The sequence below is a fragment of the Diplotaxodon limnothrissa genome, linkage group LG4, assembly GCF_057381915.1.
Source record: "Diplotaxodon limnothrissa isolate DT_005_m linkage group LG4, D_limnothrissa_male_GT1.1, whole genome shotgun sequence".
Lineage (NCBI taxonomy): Eukaryota > Metazoa > Chordata > Actinopteri > Cichliformes > Cichlidae > Diplotaxodon > Diplotaxodon limnothrissa.
In genome coordinates, this window is record NC_140599.1 from 13,310,179 (window position 1) to 13,328,474 (window position 18,296).

At 40.1% G+C, this 18,296-nt stretch overlaps 1 protein-coding gene across 1 annotated transcript in view; it reads left to right on the forward strand.

The window, feature by feature from the left end:
* Positions 1–1,551: 1,551 nt before the first annotated feature.
* Positions 1,552–18,296, forward strand: part of atf7ip2 (activating transcription factor 7 interacting protein 2) — a 19,991-nt gene continuing 3,246 nt past the window's right edge. Inside the window, exons 1-9 of the mRNA XM_085352229.1 lie at positions 1,552–1,602; positions 11,164–11,236; positions 13,993–14,115; positions 15,196–15,264; positions 15,407–15,429; positions 16,668–16,708; positions 16,794–16,828; positions 17,001–17,046; positions 17,652–17,725. Of these exons, the coding sequence (XP_085208355.1) occupies positions 11,165–11,236; positions 13,993–14,115; positions 15,196–15,264; positions 15,407–15,429; positions 16,668–16,708; positions 16,794–16,828; positions 17,001–17,046; positions 17,652–17,725 (483 nt within the window). The 5' untranslated portion in view covers positions 1,552–1,602; position 11,164. The remainder of the gene's footprint in view (positions 1,603–11,163; positions 11,237–13,992; positions 14,116–15,195; positions 15,265–15,406; positions 15,430–16,667; positions 16,709–16,793; positions 16,829–17,000; positions 17,047–17,651; positions 17,726–18,296) is intronic.

The window sequence follows — 18,296 nt, forward strand, 5'->3', positions numbered from 1 at the left end:
GCTTTAAAAAAGTCAATAAATAATATTAAACTTTCTGAATTGATAAAGGATCGGTAGTCAATCATATCTAATATTAAACTTATGTTATTATGACACTCATCGATTAATTTGGTTAAGACGCTCTTAATCCTATTTGCATATGCTAAGGCTAATAATTTGTAATCATTACATAAAAGTGTTATGGGTCTCCAATTGTCTAGCACTTGTAAATTTTTGTTTGGTTTGGGCAATAAGGTTATTAATCCTGTTTTCATTGTTGGGGATAGTTCTTCATTTTTTAAACAATCCAAAAAGGCATTAAATAACAAATCTTTAATGTCTTGCCAAAAGGTTTTATAGAATTCAATCGTTAGGCCGTCAATTCCAGGCGATTTTCCATTTTTCATTTGTTTTAGAGCTGTTTCTAATTCAGATATATTCAAATCTTCTTCTAACCATATTTTATCTTCCTCTTCCAATTTTTTTTACCTGGTCTTTAATCATATCAAAAAAAGATGTCTGCATTCTCTTTTTCGGTTCTTGGTTTATACAGATTACTATAGAATATGTTAATTTCCTCACTAATTTAGTTTGGTTCCTCTATCATAGTGCCATCCTCACTCAATTTAGTTATTTTTTTCTTTGTTTCTCTGCGCTTCTCAAGACTATAGAAATAAGATGATTTTTTTTCCCCATGTTCAATCCACTTGGCTTTAGACCTTACATGTGCTCCTTTAGCCTTAATCAAGTACACCTCATCTAGTTGACTTTGTAAAGATTGTAAGCATTCTGACTCTTCTGCAGTCATACAAGGCTTACCACATAATAAATGTATTTGTTCGATTAGATTTTTCTGTTCACATATGCGTGTGGCAGACACTTTCTTTCCCGTTTCTATAGCTAGTTGTTTGACACTATATTTAAACCATTCCCATTTACTGACATTAGTCATCATCAAATTGTTAATTTCTAATTGAATTTTTTTTAACTTGTGTACAGAAATCTTTGTTTTGTAATAAACTATTGTTAAATTTCCATAAGTTCGCAGATCTTTGTTATTTATGTAGAGATGATGAGAGACTTATCAGACAATGATCAGTAAGTGGAGTTGTTTGGGTTTCACATTTAGTAACATATGATGATACTGTTTGGGAGACAAGCCAATAATCTAGTCTTGAACATACGTTCTTATTTGTTGGACTAAATCAAGTGTATTTCTTCGTATTTGGGTTTGTCATCCTCCAATAATCCATCATATTAGTTGTACAAAAATCACAAATAATGCTATCGTGTTCTGGTTCTTTCCCTCTCTGTGGTTGCCTGTCAAGCCATGAGTTAAGTGCCAGGTTAAAATCGCCTCCAGTTATTACCTGGGTAGAACCATATGTATTACTGCAATTTGCAATTAATTTACTAAAGTTTAACATCATGTTTCTATTTAGAGACCTGTTATTGTATCCATACACGTTGATAAGAATAATTTTCTAGACTCATTGCTTGTTTACACTTGATTTGCAGTACTGTTTAATCCTGTGGGTGGCGCTAATCGGTTTTTCCAAACCACCAATAAGAGGAACACGAAGAAGACGAAGAACGCTAAGAAGAAATCAAGCACAATTTCAGGTACTGCAGCTATAAACGCTCATTTATTTTTTAACTCTCTGTTTTGAAACTACGGCATGATATGATAGCGGCCCTTTCTGTCTATAAACAGCGAGTCTGTTGCTTTTTAATGGTTAACCAGTAGACTGGTTTCCAGTGGTTTCAAATAGCTAAACGTTAGCGAGGGGTTTAATCCATTTTTAACAGTTTCATTGTTCTGTGTTTTTTTGTTTGCTTTTTAAAGCATCATTAAATTATCCAACATTACGTAAGAGTGAAAAAAGTTAGCATTGTGTGCAAAGAAAATGACATTATGGCTCGTAATTATTATTATTAGTAGTAATAACGGAGCCCTCACAGACACGAGCAGCTTCCTGTATCATGAGACAAGCACAGGCAGCTCTAACCGAGCTCAGCGCTGTATTACTGCATACTCAGCGGGTTTACTGGGGAAACTAGAACCAATACTCTAAATACATTTTGCAGCATAATAGGAGTGAACCCCCCCCCCCAAAAAGCTGCATTGGCGGTTGTTACTGGCACATTATAGCCAGTGTTGCCAACTCCTCAGTAAGGAAAATCGCTATTGTCTTTTATTGTCCTAAAAGTCGCTAGATTCAATTCCAACCCTGCTCCTTTATCCTGGCCTGGACTGGCAAAAGTGACCCGAGATTGGCACTCTGGTGGAATTAATTTGTGTGTGTGTTTATAAGTAGTTTTAAACCTTGTGATCCACAAAACAGCATATCAGTAAAGGAAGAACTGACTGCGTTACAATCAGTGCGGGAGCAGCGGCTTCGCTCATGCGCGATTCATTTGCAGTTTGGACGCACAGGTGTGAACGTCTCCTGCCCTGATAGCAGCTGGGGGAGGACTATCCTCCGCCCGTGAACGCTTTGGCACGGGTGAGGTGCCCACGGCAGCACCGCTGCTTGTTGAGAGTAAAGGCGATACCCGCTTTCTCGTCAAAAAGTCGTCATAAATAAGTCTCCCTTCACACCAGAAAAAGTCGCCAGATTTGTCGCTAGTCGCTTTTTAGAAAAAAAAAAAGTCGCTAAATATAGCGACAAAGTCGCTAAGTTGGCAACACTGATTATAGCTGTCTAATCGTTCTTGACACTGTAGGTTTAGTAAAACATGTCAGCACCACAGGATCAAACTTCCACCAGACTAAAGAAATGCAAGCTTTTTTTCTTCTTCTTTTTTGCACAAGTCGATAGGCGACAGGCACGACAAGGAAGTGTGCTTGAGTGAACGCTGGATTGGCATTTGAAAAGCGCTCCTGTGGCTTCTTGATGAGTGAGTTAACCTCAGCAGCAGTAGTATGGCTTTGGGAATAATTGTGGCTTGTTTGTGTAGCTACTGCTTGTCCTGCCGCTTGTTTTGCCACCAGTGTATTGATGCAAAAAGATTCAGATCCCTGAATGCGCTTTGATTGGTGGACTGCCTTCCTGTTAATCATAGATGTCAAACATTTAGCCCAAGCTTGCTAGTAGTGAACCTGGCAAAATGCACACCTCCTCATAATTCCCCTTTCTGTGAGTGTAGAGAAGCTGCATATTTAACCCCGGAGACCTTTTAATTTACAGGAGTGTAGGTCTGTCACATTAAACAAATGTTGGTGTAATAAATAGTAGGGCTACAACTAAATATTACTTTGGTAGTCAACTAATCTGCCAATTTCTCTTTGATTAGTCAACGATTATTTCAGTAACTCTTATCTAATGTGTTCTAGCCTCCATACCTCACGTGCTCAAGTCTGCTCTCTTGTGATTATCACTCCGTCTCATCCCAGAGCAAATTAAAATAATGATCTAGGAAACATATGAATTGAAAAATAATCAAATGAATCTATAGGCAAGGCAAGGCGAGTTTATTTGTATAGCACAATTCAACAACAGGGTGATTCAAAGTGCTTTACACAGACATTAGAAACAAAAACAAATAAAAAGCATGATTTAAAATTGATTAAAACAAACAAACTAACTAATTAACAAACAAACAAAACAGTATATAAAATCAAAACAGATAAAATCAGAACAATAGATAAAATCAGTAGTTAAAATGTTAGTTTTGAAATTTAAGCTTAAAAGTGTGGATTTGGTGCTTTATTCAAATGCAGCTGAGAACAGGTGAGTCTTCAACCTGGATTTAAATAAACTGAGTGTTTCAGCTGATCTGAGGCTTTCTGGGAGTTTGTTCCAGATATAAGGAGCATAAAAGCTGAATGCCGCTTCTCCGTGTCTGGTTCTGACTCTGGGAACTGATAAAAGACCAGATCCAGATGACCTGAGGGATCTGGAAGGTTCATACTGGGTCAGGAGGTCACTGATGTATTTTGGTCCTAAACCATTCAGAGCTTTATAGACCAGCATCAGGACTTTAAAGTCTATCCTCTGACGGACAGGCAGCCAGTGTAAAGACCTCAGACCTGGACTGATGTGGTCCACTTTTTTGGTCTTAGTGAGGACTCGAGCAGCAGAGTTCTGAATGAGCTGTAGTTGTTTGACTGATTTTTTTTTTAGGTAGACCTGTAAAGATGCTGTTACAGTAATCAAGCCTACTAAAGATGAATGCATGGACTAGTTTTTCCAGGTCCTGTTGAGACATCAGATCTTTTATTCTTGATATATTTTTGAGGTGATAGTAAGCTGATTTTGTTATTGTCTTAATGTGTTTTTCTAAGTTTAGGTCTGCATCCATCACTACACCCAAATTTCTCGCCTGGTTTGTGGTTTTTAGGTGTATAGATTGAAGTTCTCTGGTGACCTGTAATCGTTTTTCTTTGGCGCCAAAGACTATTACCTCAGTTTTGTTTTTGTTTAGCTGGAGAAAATTGTGGCACAACCAGTCATTAATTTCCTCAATGCATTTACCAAGAGCCTGTACAGGGCCTCGGTCTCCTGGTGACATTGTGGTATATATTTGTGTGTCATCTGCATAGCTGTGGTAGTTTATTTTGTTGTTCTTTATAATCTGTGCAAGTGGGAGCATGTAAATGTTAAACAGAGGGGGTCCCAAGATTGAACCTTGGGGAACTCCACATGTGATACTTGTCTGCTCAGATGTGAAGTTACCTATTGATACAAAGTATTTCCTGTTTTCTAAGTATGTTTTGAACCAGTTCAGTACAGTTCCTGAAAGACCTGCCCAGTTCTCCAGTCGTTTGAGTAATATGTTGTGGTCAACTGTATCAAATGCTGCACTGAGATCCAGTAAAACTAGGACTGACATTTTTCCACTGTCTGTATTCAGACATATGTCATTAAACACTTTGGTCAGAGCGGTTTCAGTGCTGTGGTTCTGTCTAAAACCTGACTGGAAGGCATCATAGCAGTTATTCTGTTTTAAGAAGTAACTGAGCTGTTGAGAAACTGCTTTTTCAATGATCTTACTTAAAAATGGGAGATTTGAGATCGGCCTGTAGTTGTTCATTTGTGTCTTGTCAAGATTGTCCTTTTTCAGTATAGGTTTGATTACAGCAGTTTTTAGTGGTTCCGGAAACACACCTGATATTAAAGAAAAGTTGACAATCTGTAATAGGTCTGACTCTAAAGTCTTTGAGACCTTTTTGAAAAAACTTGTTGGCAGGACATCTAAACAGCAGGAGGAGGAGTTCAGTTGACCTAAGATGTCCTCCAGGTCTTTGCTGTTAATAGGGTCAAACTGTTTCATGGTGTTTAAACAGTTTTTCGGTGGACACAGTACATAGTCTGGATCTGCTGTTGATGTACCAATTGCTTGTCTAATCTTTTGGATTTTGTCTGTGAAGAATTTGGCAAAGTCATTGCAGGCCATGGTTGAATGAAGTTCAGCTGCCACTGGCACAGGAGGGTTTGTTAGCCTGTCAACTGTAGAAAATAAGACCCGAGCATTATGGCTGTTTTTAGTGATGATGTCAGAGAAGTAGGACCTTCTTGCACTCCTCAGTTGTAAATTATAATTGTGAAGTTTCTCTTTATAGATGTCATAATGAACCTGGAGGTTTGTTTTTCTCCCTCTGCGCTCAGCTTTCCTACACTCTCTTTTTTCATTTTTCACTAGTGTGGAGTTTCTCCATGGAGACTTTTTCCTTCCAGAGATAACCTTCACCTTAATGGGAGCAATTGTATCCATTACATTTAACATTTTTAAATTGAAGCTATTGACGAGCTCATTGACTGAACCTCTGGACAGGTCAGGGCCCTATTTCAGGAAGCCGGTTTAGTGCAAACTCTGAGTAAGTATACCCTTAGTTAACGAAAACTCTGGGTTTTCGGTTTCACAAAGCGAGTTTAGATTAATTCTGAGTGAGTTACTATGACGACACACTCCGTGAAGCTAACCTGCCCCCTAGCAGGTTTACTTCAACTAACCCTGACGTTCTCCGCCTCTTTGTCGGAAACCTGACTGTAGGAAGTGTCAGACATGGCGTGTCCCTTCCTTGAAGAGCCAGTAGATGTTGAAGCCCAAATTCTCCGCAGAGCTCTCCGCCGGGAGAGAGTGATTAGAGCGCGTTTGGACATTTTATCATTTCCTGATGATTTCCTGTGTGAACGTTACTGTACAGACTATGTGAACAGGAAGTCTTTCCACAGCATTAATGTACAGGTACATAGTTCCCTGTAGCATTTCAAACTAACAAATTATTTCATTATTAGTAATGGATGCTAATTTGCGTTCTCTGCACTGTGAAGATCATATGTGATGCTGCCAACATTATCACAAATATGGAAGCCAAGTGGCCAGGCTCTGTGAGTGGTGGTGGTGGAGGACCCCCACCTGTTTTTCGGGCCTCCGCTTTTTTTCTAGTGGCCATAACGGGTCACATTTGAGCATACAGAGTAAGCAAATATGTACTTGTAATGTTCTCAGATAATTTCAATAAGTGCTTACAGAGAGGTAATTAATGTAGCCTCTAACTGCAATTGATTTACATGGGACAAACAGACCAAGCACTATGGCTCATAATACAATTACACCTTACCTGTTTGGACTATATTTTTATATTTCATTTTTACTTGCTGCCAGGAACGTTTGGGGCCTGTTGGGTTGCACCTGCGCTCACATCACATCACAAAATCAAATGTATGAAATAAAAAATAATAAAATAACGTGTTAAATGGGTGGAAATCCCTAGATCAATGTTTAAATTAACACTCACGCATTGACTCTGTCGGCTATGTTTTGCCATGCATGCTCCCTTTCTTTTGCAGCTGAGGCTGTGTTACTTTTTTTCTGCAAAATTTGCATGTTATCGGCATATGCTGCCATCAGAATTTCGGCCTCAAGCGCTGTAAAATGCATTGACCGCGCCTTCTTTCCCTCCGTCTCCATGGTGACTCGCTTAATCTGTGCTCCACTAATCAGGGCTTTATGTATCCTCGTGCGCGCGCTTAATTTGGGGTTAAAGCAACTCCGCGTTGATTGAACTAATTGTTATCAGCCTTTCTGAAACCGAATATTCCGAGTTGGACAGTTCGGGGTTACTCAACCCTGAGTATCGTTTTTCCACTCTGAGTTTTCTAAACCGGCTTCCTGAAATAGGGCCCAGGTGTTAATGGGAAGACCTGGTTAAAGATCTCACTACTGTCTTCAGTTATACACCGTTTTGTGATCACTGCTGTTGATATATTTGTGTGGGCTGAGATTTTACTTTCAAAGAAAACACAGTAATGATCAGACAGGCCCACATCAGACACAGTAATGTTTGAAATGCTCAGGCTCTTGGAGATCAGTAGGTCAAGAGTGTGTCCTCTATCATGTGTGGCCTCTGTTACATGCTGAGTCAGCCCAAAGTTGCCCAGAGTGTTACTCTGGTCTTTAGTCCCTTTGTCCTGAGGGTTGTTCACATGGATGTTAAAATCCCCAACAACAATTACACAGTCGAAATCAACACAGAGCACAGACAGCAGTTCACTGAGGTCATTAAAAAAGTCTGTGCAGTATTTGGGAGGCCTGTAAACATTAAGAAACACAATTTTGGATGGGGCCTTCAGCTGTAAAGCCACATATTCAAAAGACTGAAAACTTCCAGGAGATAGCTGCTTACATTGAAATGATTCATTAAATAAGACAGCAACCCCTCCTCCTCTCCTGCTCACCCTGGCCTCACTGATAAAACTGTAGTTAGGAGGGGTCGTCTCGATGAGAACAGCTCCACTGTTACTTTGGTCCAACCAAGTTTCAGTTAAAAACATAAAATCAAGGCTGTGCTCAGTGATTAAATCATTAATTAAAAATGTTTTCCCAGCTAAAGATCTAACGTTTAATAAAGCCAACTTAAGTGTTTTAGAGGCATTACTTGTCCCCTCGTGTTTGGGAGCAGTCTGTGGCACACAAGGTATGTTTACTATGTTTAAAGATCTTTTAAAGTGCAGCTCTCTGTGTTTTGACCAGGCCACATGTCTCCTTCTGTCACCTGAAAGTACAGAGATTTTAAAACCTTCTAGTAAACAGGGTCCCAGCTTCTCCTGGAAAAAGTCACCACTGCCATAATCCTCGCAGCTCGGACCCTCCACACATCACACATCAGACTGCGGAGACAAAGCATGAAGGTGGTAAGGAGGAACTAAGGGGGGCGAGGCTGGGCAATGTGACTTCGATCGATCTGTTGAGGGTGGGGCTCGGTGGCGAACCTTTGGCTGCTCTGGTGGGGGGTTTATGGGGGACAAAAAGGGATTGGGCCGGGGGGTAGATCTGAGCCCAGCATTGACCTGCTCCATCATCTCCTCAGTGAATTTCAGGTGTGGGGAGGAGGGAGAAAGGGAGGGGGAGGGGGAGGAGGGTGATGGGGGTGATGGCCTGTCAGGGGTTTGGAGGACTGGGGAAGATCGTGGTCCCTGGTCCTGGTCCTGGTCGTTGGTGTTGTTGAGAGAGTTGGAGGCAAATAGGGACCCCTCTTCTTGCCTCAGATGTCTCTCCTTTCTGAGGCTCTTCCCGGGTGGGGGCAGATGGAGCTGCTCCTCAAGGTTTCTGCTGGGCTTTGTCTGTTCTTGGAGTACTGTTTGTTCCTCTTTATGAGATAACTCCTCGTTTATCTCATCCTTGGCACCAAGCACAGATGAATGACGTATGGAATAAAACAAGTTGGAGGTGAACAGTTTCACCCCTGACTTGTTAAAATTAAATCCATTTTCTTTAAACAGATGCCTGCGTTCCCAAAAAATATTAAAGGATTACTCAATATCAAATGTCAGGTAATACATATTAAAGTGCTACTAGTATTTAATTTAAAAAAAAGTGCTCTGGAGTGACGCTTGCTCTAATCTTTGAGATGATGCTCTCTGTCATGTCTTCAGTAGGGATGGGTATGGTTTAGGTTTTATCCGATACCAGTACCAAACCGGTACTTTTGAAACGGTGCCGGTGCTTAAACGGTGCTCGAACCGGTGCTCGAACCGGTGCTTAAAGAATGGAGAACACACACTTTGTCCAAAAACCTCTCATGTTCAGCTGTTTTTTGTAAAAAGATAACAATGTTAGCCTTTTCTGCAGCTATGGGGCATATATGGTATCACTCTTGGCTGGAAGCAGTGCTTAAACAATGGAAAAAAAAACCCCACAAACTTTATCCAAAAACCTCATGTTTAACTGTTTCCCTCTTTTTCTTTGGTCATTTTGGCCTTTTTGGCCAGGGTGAAGGGAGTATCTGCCATCAAACAAGAAGACAGCCGCATGTAAGTGCGACGGTGTTTGCTAGTTCACCTTACATGCATTAATTTAATAACGTGGTTAGCGTACTCAACGTAAATTACACACGAACAACATTAAGCCACTCACTCAGAGAAGAACGGCTGTTGCTGCCATCATCATCCGTCATCATTTCTGCTACACTGGCAGGGCTAGGGGCCAGGACTCTCCTCTTTGGGTTCATGTTGCTAACTCTGGGACCGATAACAGGCACCACACCCGCAGTAGATGTGCTCGGTGTGAGCTCTTGCAGCAAAATACGCTGCATTTCTCGGCTTAAAAAAACCTCCCGCTATGCGTCGCCAGGTGTTTCATCAGAATCGAGGTGTTACCTCCTTTGCACAGTATCACAGTATCACCTTAAATCACTTGTTGGAGGCTGCTGAGTTTGCATCTTTTGTTGTGAAGTGCAGCCAGACTTTTGACCGCTTCGCTTTGGGCATTTTTAATCTGTAGCTCTGCTCTAAAAGAACGTACGTACCTGGGCCCGCCTGCTACACTTGCAAAGGTAAAATGATTGGCTAGAATTCAAAGTGTGTGACATCTCAGGGGAAAAAAAGCACCGAAATAAAGCACCGAAATGTGCACTGCTTTTCGATCTGGTTACTACCGTTTATGTCAGAACCGATACCGGTACCCATCCCTAGTCTTCAGCCATTTGACAGGTGCAAGAGCCTCTGTACAGGACAAACTCATCTATACGCTTGTGCTCAATACTAGAGCTGCTACTACTTACAAATTTGGTTGTCTATGATAGTTTCTCAGATAGTGTAGTGTTCAATGCCAATTACACTGTTTAACTGATTACATTTATGATTAATTACTGATATGGCCCAACTCACAGATTAACAACCTAACATTAGGTGGAAGAGGTGTACTATTCACAATAGACGATAATATTAATGTGAGAAAACGACCTAGGAGACAGTGTAGCTACTCCTGTTTAATGTTTTACTGTCTCATTTCACTCATTAGATAAAAAACCGTAACCCCTGAAAACTGACCCAATCAGAGTTGATGTCACAGCTCCAGGGTGCCGGCATATCAAATGCTCGTGCACTGCATTGTTGCTGTCAAAGATGGAAAGCAGTCTGCATTTAACTTTGTTTTTTCTTTGTTTTTGTTTTCTGTGAAATGCTTTCAGATTTTTAACAATTCTTAGTTTCCATTTTCTGCCATTTCGCCGTTTGTGCAGCGTTCTTTTTCGTTAGCATTAAGTGTAGTCTTTGCAGACGATGTCGATGATACTGTCCCAATAGTTTCCTGTAGTATACTGCACTTACAAAAACACTTTTATGTATTAGTATTAAGACGTGCTGACAATAAAATTATGTCAAAAAACGTTTTATAGTCAACATCACTGATTATGTCAACGAATCATTGCAGCACTAATGAACAGAAGAAACCTGCATCAGGGCTCTTTAAGCTCACACTGTAAAAAATAAAGAAATAAGAGGCTAATACTAACAAGGGAGTAAGAAAACCTTTAAAATTGATCAAAATACAGTTATACACCCCTCCTTCTTTGAAATGTAAACATTTTCCAAAGCTATCCAGTGATTTGGTGGGCTGCTTTTGGCCCACAGGCTGTATGTTTGACACCTCCGCTATGAACCTTTTCTTCAGGCAGTAAAGGGATTTTAGGAGCAGAGGGCAATATTCAGATACTTTTCATTCTTGAACTTAATGTCTTGTTTTCATTGTATGATAATCATGATTGGAAAAGGCTAATGGGTAATATACATGTAATATGTTAAATGTTGCAAGGTATGGGCAACATTTTAAACTGTTTTAATGCAAGCACCTTTCAATCTTTCTCTGCAAGGCACAACCTATGAGTTACACTCTTGCTACTTGATGCAGAGTTACACACGTCACTAACTAATGTTCTGTTTGTGCGTCTGGATGAAGAATGAAGCGGCGACCCCTGACTCTAGCTTCTGCTGGAGCCGATAACATGAAGATGGACTTCTCCCAGTCAGAGGTAAGAAACAACATTTGAGTTTGTGTGACTGTGTTAGTTCTGCACTCGCAGGCCTTGCTAGCTCAGAGACTTATCACTGTGAACAAAAGCAAGACAGTCAGAGCTCAATCGGTTTTTAGTTGCAAGTGAAGTCCGATCAGGATCTTGGAGCTCCAAGCTCCTCACCTGATCCCAGCCAACTTCAAACTCCAGCCTTCCCTTACAGCCTTTTTTTTTTTTTTTTTTTCAGTGAAAGCACAAACACCCCATTGTAAAACCCATATGGTGTGTCATAAAAGCTAAGGCACTGTGTGTGTGTGCATACATGTGCGAGCATGTGAGTGCGTGTGTATGTGTGTTTGTATACGTGACTTCCTGGTTACAACCGTTTAACAACATCTCAAGTCATAAAAGGGGCATCTCCCGTCACCCCATATCTGACTTAACCCCGTTAATGGTCCACCATATACAAGCATAGGTGAGCCCACAAAGGGCAGGAAGTGAACATTCCTTACCAGATAAGGAAACCAGAACCTTATATGCAAGTGTGCCTGCAGTTGGAAACTATAGCTAAAAAGCTTGCCCCAAATTCCTACATTTAAGGCTTAACAGAAAAATATCTAATCATGCAGTTCAAGACAAGGGGTCCGTTCTTCGTACCTCGCTAAGTAAGTTAGCTGGATTTGATTGTTGACGATTTCGCGTGATCTTGGATCATTCGGTTCTCCGAAGCTCATCCGGGACTTGCTGTCATAGCAACAGATCCGTAAGCGTAAACCTGCTCGGGAGCAGGTTCACTTTATGCAAACAAGATTAGATCGCGGCCACTCAGGTATGTCCGCTTCATGTATACGAAAGCAACAGCGATATTTTACCACCGTTTTACCATAAATAAATATTATCAATGTAACTAAAGATAATGCAGTATTTGATTCTTTTATTGATTTCATACAGATACATACAGGTCATTTCCTAAAAAAAAAAGGGAAATGTACTATTAATCATTCTATTTCATGTATTTGATTATTACAGATGTAATTCATATTTTAGAGTAGTAATAGTAAATTACTTCGTGTAATCAAGATGAGAGACCACGGCTATAAAAGCGAAGGTGGATTTGGGAAGCCTGTTGCAGCCATGTCCCGTCCGTATACGCGAGCAACCCATTGCGGAAGGTGCAAGATTGATAAGGAGAGTTTTCAGAATTCAGCGTATATTGCGGGACAGACAGGATCCTTTAGCTCAGCGCGACAGTGTGCTCATAGAGAGATATCGATTTTCCCGTGAGGGTATTATTTACTTAACCAACTTGTTGACGAGGGGGTGCAGGACCACCACCTGTCTTTTTTTGCTTTGCCCTTTTCTTGGTTGCTGTTATAAACAAACAAACAGATTATTTCAGGGACTCTTTTCAAGAGACTAAAAGCAATATAAGTGATAAATATTACCATTCTGTAGAATATTCTTATATTTCACTTTTACTTGTTCCCATGTTCTAGTGGGTCCTGTCGTGGCTCTAATGTGAAAGAGGATATAATGTAATATAATATAATATGATATAATGTAATATAATATAATAAATTTACCCTACTGCCTACTGGTGTTGGCCAGAGGGGCCGATGGCGCGATATGGCAGCCTCGCTTCTGTCAGTCTGCCGCAGGGCAGCTGTGGCTACAACCGTAGCTGCTTCCACCAGTGTGTGAATGTGAGAGTGAATGAATAGTGGCATTGTAAAGCGCTTTGGGTGCCTTGAAAAGCGCTATATAAATCCAATCCATTATTATTATTATTATTATTATTATTATTATTATTAAATTACTTCCGAGTTTAATTTGTCAGCAACTTTCTGCCAGCCCTCTCTCCTTGCTTTTGCAGCCTTTGCAGTGTTCCCTTGCGTTTTAATTAAACTCTGAAACTCCTGAAATCCCTCACTCAAGAGTTCTTGCTCTGCTGCCGAAAAATACCGAGCGCGCTCCTTCGACATTTTCGCCGACCAATCAGAGGGTTGCCGATCAATGTTTCTACTATCGATGCGTAGCCCCTTTTACGACACCCAGTGATCTCACATTACTTCATCCAGCTGTACTAATCGTCAACAACAGGTGTGTTCGGAGAACCGGAATAGCGAGCTCAAAGTTGGCGCGATGATTTGATCTTGGATGTGTCATTTGATCTTGGATGTAGTAAGCGAGGTACGAAGAACGGACCCCAGGTTTACAAATTTAAAGCACAACAATGACAACTTTTAACAAAATCACTCTAACAGACTGTTGCTTTTTTGTGCATGGTTGTACATGCCATTTTATCTGCTGGATAGCACTAACATCTGAGTCTACTGCATGCAGTTCTGCCCTTTGTTTCTGTTAGATAAACATCTGTATACAGTTGTGTGCACACAATTAAAAAAAACCCAAAAAACATTAAAAAACAAACAGTCAAAACACTTTATTTTTTGTTCATTAACAAACAATCATTTTTAATTGATCCTGTGTGGATTCCTGTTAATTATGGTATGTCTAAAAATTTGGGCACCCTATTATGGGAACGCTTAAGGGGAAAATGTTCTACTCCTGAACAATGATGTAAACAAGACTTTTTGTAAATTACCCCAAGACATTCAGGCGATAGCTCTTAGATTACCTTCACAGCCCCTTCCTGAAGGAGCCTTGAAAATCTGTTGATCATAAATATGCTGTGTGTGCAAGACAGCTACAAAATATATATTTTTTTCACTTGAAAAATGAACACAGCAGTATACATGTGATTTTGCGTACAGGTGCAAAAGCTGATGGAGCAGGAGGTTCCCAGTGCAACTGAAACTAAACTCCAGGGTTTAATAGAGAGTATTCAAAAGCTTGAACATGGAGTGAACTTTGAAAGGTCCATTGAAAAACTTGAGGTCAGTACTGCATATGTTTACATATCTGTCCAGTTTTTAATTAATGCCATCTCACGTGTGGACATATTCATCGCCGCCCATTGTGGTTTTCTTTTTTCCAGTCTTTCTTCTTGTCTCTCTCCATGCTTCCCTGTTTTAATGTCACCAAGCTATCTTAAAATCAGTCTCTAGGTCTGTCATGTTCTTTTTTTTGTGTGCATTTGTTCCTAAATTTTAGAGCAAGTGGTAAAACTTTTGGGCATCTATACTTAGGCTCTGCTTTCTTATATTGTTTCTTAGTTTATTTCTTGATTAGAGGGAATCGAGCTAAATTTGTGTGCGCACCTTTTTTTTTTTTTTTGCAGGTCTAGAGAGTCTGCAACTCCAGTTACTTGGGGAAAATATTGTTTATTCCCCAATCACTGAGCAAGTGTTTGTGGCAGGTTGCTTGCTGTTAATTGGTAAAAATGGTTGTAAAGAGTGTGCTGTGCCACAGAACCTCCTCTGGTCTCTACCAGATTGCCATGGTTGCCTGTAGTTTGAATGTGAGACGACGGCCTGTCTCCTAACACTTGCTAACTAAAAAATGAGCAGGAGTGAAACTTGAAGAAGCGTGAACACTGCCATTAAAGTAAAAGTTGTATTTTTGAATATCTCTGAAACCAATGCTTTTCAAAAAGTCTAACTTTTGAAGATAAGCTGTCTTAATTTCCTGTTGCTGTAGTACTCCTTACAGTTTCGGTACTGCTTAGCGAGTAGTTGGCGCTGTAAATAAGTCAGTGTCTTGCATCCAAACTAAGCCATCGAAGCAATCACGGAGGTTTTTGGTGCCGAACCATATACCTCTTTGCAATTAGTTTCACCTAGCAACAGCAAGTAACCTCCCACAATGTGATGCCAGTTTTACTAACTGGTCTGCATGACTGAGACTGGGGATTCCACTTTTTTTTTTCTTTCTAATTTCATAGCAATCAGTGGTTTCCAGCCAGTCTCTAGGCCTGTGTGACTGGGGCCTAAGACGAAGTAGTGTTTAAATAAAAAAAGAAAAAACAAACAAAAAAAATCCAAACAAACCCTAACACACTTTTTTCCCCCCCACAGGCACGAGTTAAAATATTGTCTAAAAGAGCAGAAGCTGCTATTGACTATGTGACAAAGATGCAAAAAAAGGTAACAAAGACAAAATGCACAGTAGAATTAATCACATTTTTTAATTTTATGGAATTTAATATTGAAACACTATTCATTGTGTACATGCAGTAATTTAAAAATCCTAACGCAACATGATCAATTTTACCATTTTAACTTTCAGAATGCAGCGCCCACTCTGGTCAGGTATGTAGAACCAGCTCTAATATATTAATCTTTAAAAATGAAGACCCTTCTCTTTTTTTTTCTTTTACTTTCTCCTTTTTTCTTCTCTTTTCTTTCTTTTTTTTTTCCTCTTTTTTTCTTTCGTTTTCTTTTTCCTCCTTTTCAGGACTTAATGAATGAGGTGGTCATGTGAACTTATTAACCCTGTCATGCATGAACTATGCCAACCTCAATCAGGACCCCCATTCATCCTTAGGCATGAAAAGATGAATAAAAATCCTGACTGAGGTTATCATAATTCATGCATGAAACAGCTAAATAACAATAATTACAAAGAAACACATCATACATCTATAGTAACATTAAAGGACCAGGCAGGGCTTGGAGTGACACATCAGTGTCCAGTGTAGGGGTTTAAGTATACCATCAAAATGAAGACCCTGATGTGACTTTATGGTTGTGATTTATTTTATCAGTCTGTGATGGTTCTCAGTCATCCAGGTCATCGTAGTCAAAGGAGCTTGCAAAGAAAAGCGTCTGGACTTCTTTAAGTTGCTTGAAGACGTTTCACCTCTCATCCGAGAAGCTTCTTCAGTTCTAAGGTCAAATGGTGGAGAGTCCCAGATATAAACCTAGTGGGAGTGACCCCCCCACAGAGGGACAAAAGGACCCCCTGATGATCCTCTAATCGCCTGAGCCAAGGTGTGAAACTGGGCGTGGGTCCCAATCAGCCAGAGTTTCGGGTGTGTTCATTGTGAAACCTGGCCCCACCTTATCATGCGAATTCCTGAGGTCAGATGGCCCAGGATGTGAGTGGGCGTTAAGGCGTCTGGGAAGGGAACTCAAAACTGGATTATAGATGGCAGAGAGTTGGTGTCGTAAACCCCCGCCTCTGTTCAAAGATGGTCGCTCACAGTGGACATAGATGGCTTCTTTCACTCCTCTTTCGAACCATCTGTCCTCTCTGTCCAAAATGTGAACACACCCGAAACTCTGGCTGATTGGGACCCATGCCCAGTTTCACACCTTGGCTCAGGCGATTAGAGGATCATCAGGGGGTCCTTTTGTCCCTCTGTGGGGGGATACTCCCACTAGGTTTATATCTGGGACTCTCCACCATTTGACCTTAGAACTGAAGAAGCTTCTCGGATGAGAGGTGAAACGTCTTCAAGCAACTTAAAGAAGTCCAGACGCTTTTCTTTCCAAGCTTCTTTGACATTTATTTTATCAGTTTTGTTACAATTTCATTTAATCCGCAGAACAAATTCAGAAGAAAGAGACATGGAAGCTGTTTCACAGAGTAAGAACCTACCAAGCACATTAATATCGCTGAGTAGTTCTTGCTGAAATTAATATTTATTCAATGCCATTTTATTTCTCAATAGATGCAACCAAGAACGGAGGGCTCTTTCAGATGATGGTAAATATGCCATTGTTTATTTAGTCAGTTTTTTAAAAATAGTTTAAAATCACTTATTGATTTAAAATTTTGTTGGGGTCAGCAGCTTCTTGAAAGGTCTCAGGGTAAAATTTCACAGTAAAACATCTGCATTGGGGTTCATATTCAAAGCTTATTGGTTCTTTCTATCCAGGAAATCACAAGACAGACACTTAAGAAGATGCGTGCTGACGGTAAAGGTAAGTTTATTCACATGCAGGAGTTTTTATGTGTTAAGGTATATAGTTTTGCATTTGTATGGATGGGCATGACCTGTGTAGTATATGTGCACATGTGAAAATTGAGATTTACTCATTTCTGTATGTATTCTGGTAATGCTACCAGTTATAAGCTTTTATTTTGAACCCCAAAAGAAGAAAGGGATATACTTCTATTTCACCAATGATAGAATAACCAGTTAAGTCTGTCTCAGGGAAATATTTAAATAGATTAATAAGTTGGGCACAAGTTGGGCAGCTAGCGTCTTTGTTATCATGGCGATGATGCAGATCCTTTAAGATGATTTTTACTAAGAAGTTCTTAGATTGTCATGTCTCATTTATAAAATGTCTTTACTTTGTAAAACAAGAGTATTTTGGTTTCATACATGTAAATGTTTGTGTACCTCAAATCTAAAATGCGTATTTTATTTTGCTTGTGCTAACGTTCTTTCTCTGCAGATACAATAAGCTGTTATAATACCTTGAAATGTAATAATATGAATCAGCATATGAATAAACTATATCCCTTTTCCTGCTATTTCCCATCCCTTCTGTCACTTGTTATTTTACATAATCCACATAAGCTTTGATGGCTGCCATGGCAGATTTAAATGAGGAGCAGCGTCCTCCAACTCCTAACAGCCCATTGGAGTATGAGGTAGGAGCCTTTAAAAATAAGCAATATTACATAACTGCACGTACACTCATATGACCCCTTTACTAGGTAAACCTTGTTAGTACTGGATTGGTCTCGCTTTGGCTTCATTCTTCATGACAAGGTGCTGGAAAGATTGCTCCGAGATTTTGGTCCATATTGACATGATGAGTCACACAGTTGCTGCAGATTAGTCAGTTGCACTTCTATCTCCAGTTCCACCACATCCCAAAGGTGCTCTACTGGATTGAGATTTGATGTTTAAGAAACTAGTTTGAGGTTGGTGACATGGTGAGTTATCTTGGTGAATCTTGGCTGCCATCAGAAGATTGTTATACTGGGGTTATAAAGGGATGAACAAAGAAAGAATAGTAAGAGAGGCTGTGTCATTTAAACAATGCTCACTGGGTGCTAAGTGGCCCAGTGTGTCCCACACTAGTGCGTCACCACCAGCCCAAACTATTGATAGAAGGTAGGATCCATGGGTTCATGTTTTCACGTTGTTTACGTCACATTTTGAACCTGCTGTCTGAATGTTGGAGCAGAAGCCACGATACAGAGCAAACAACATTTT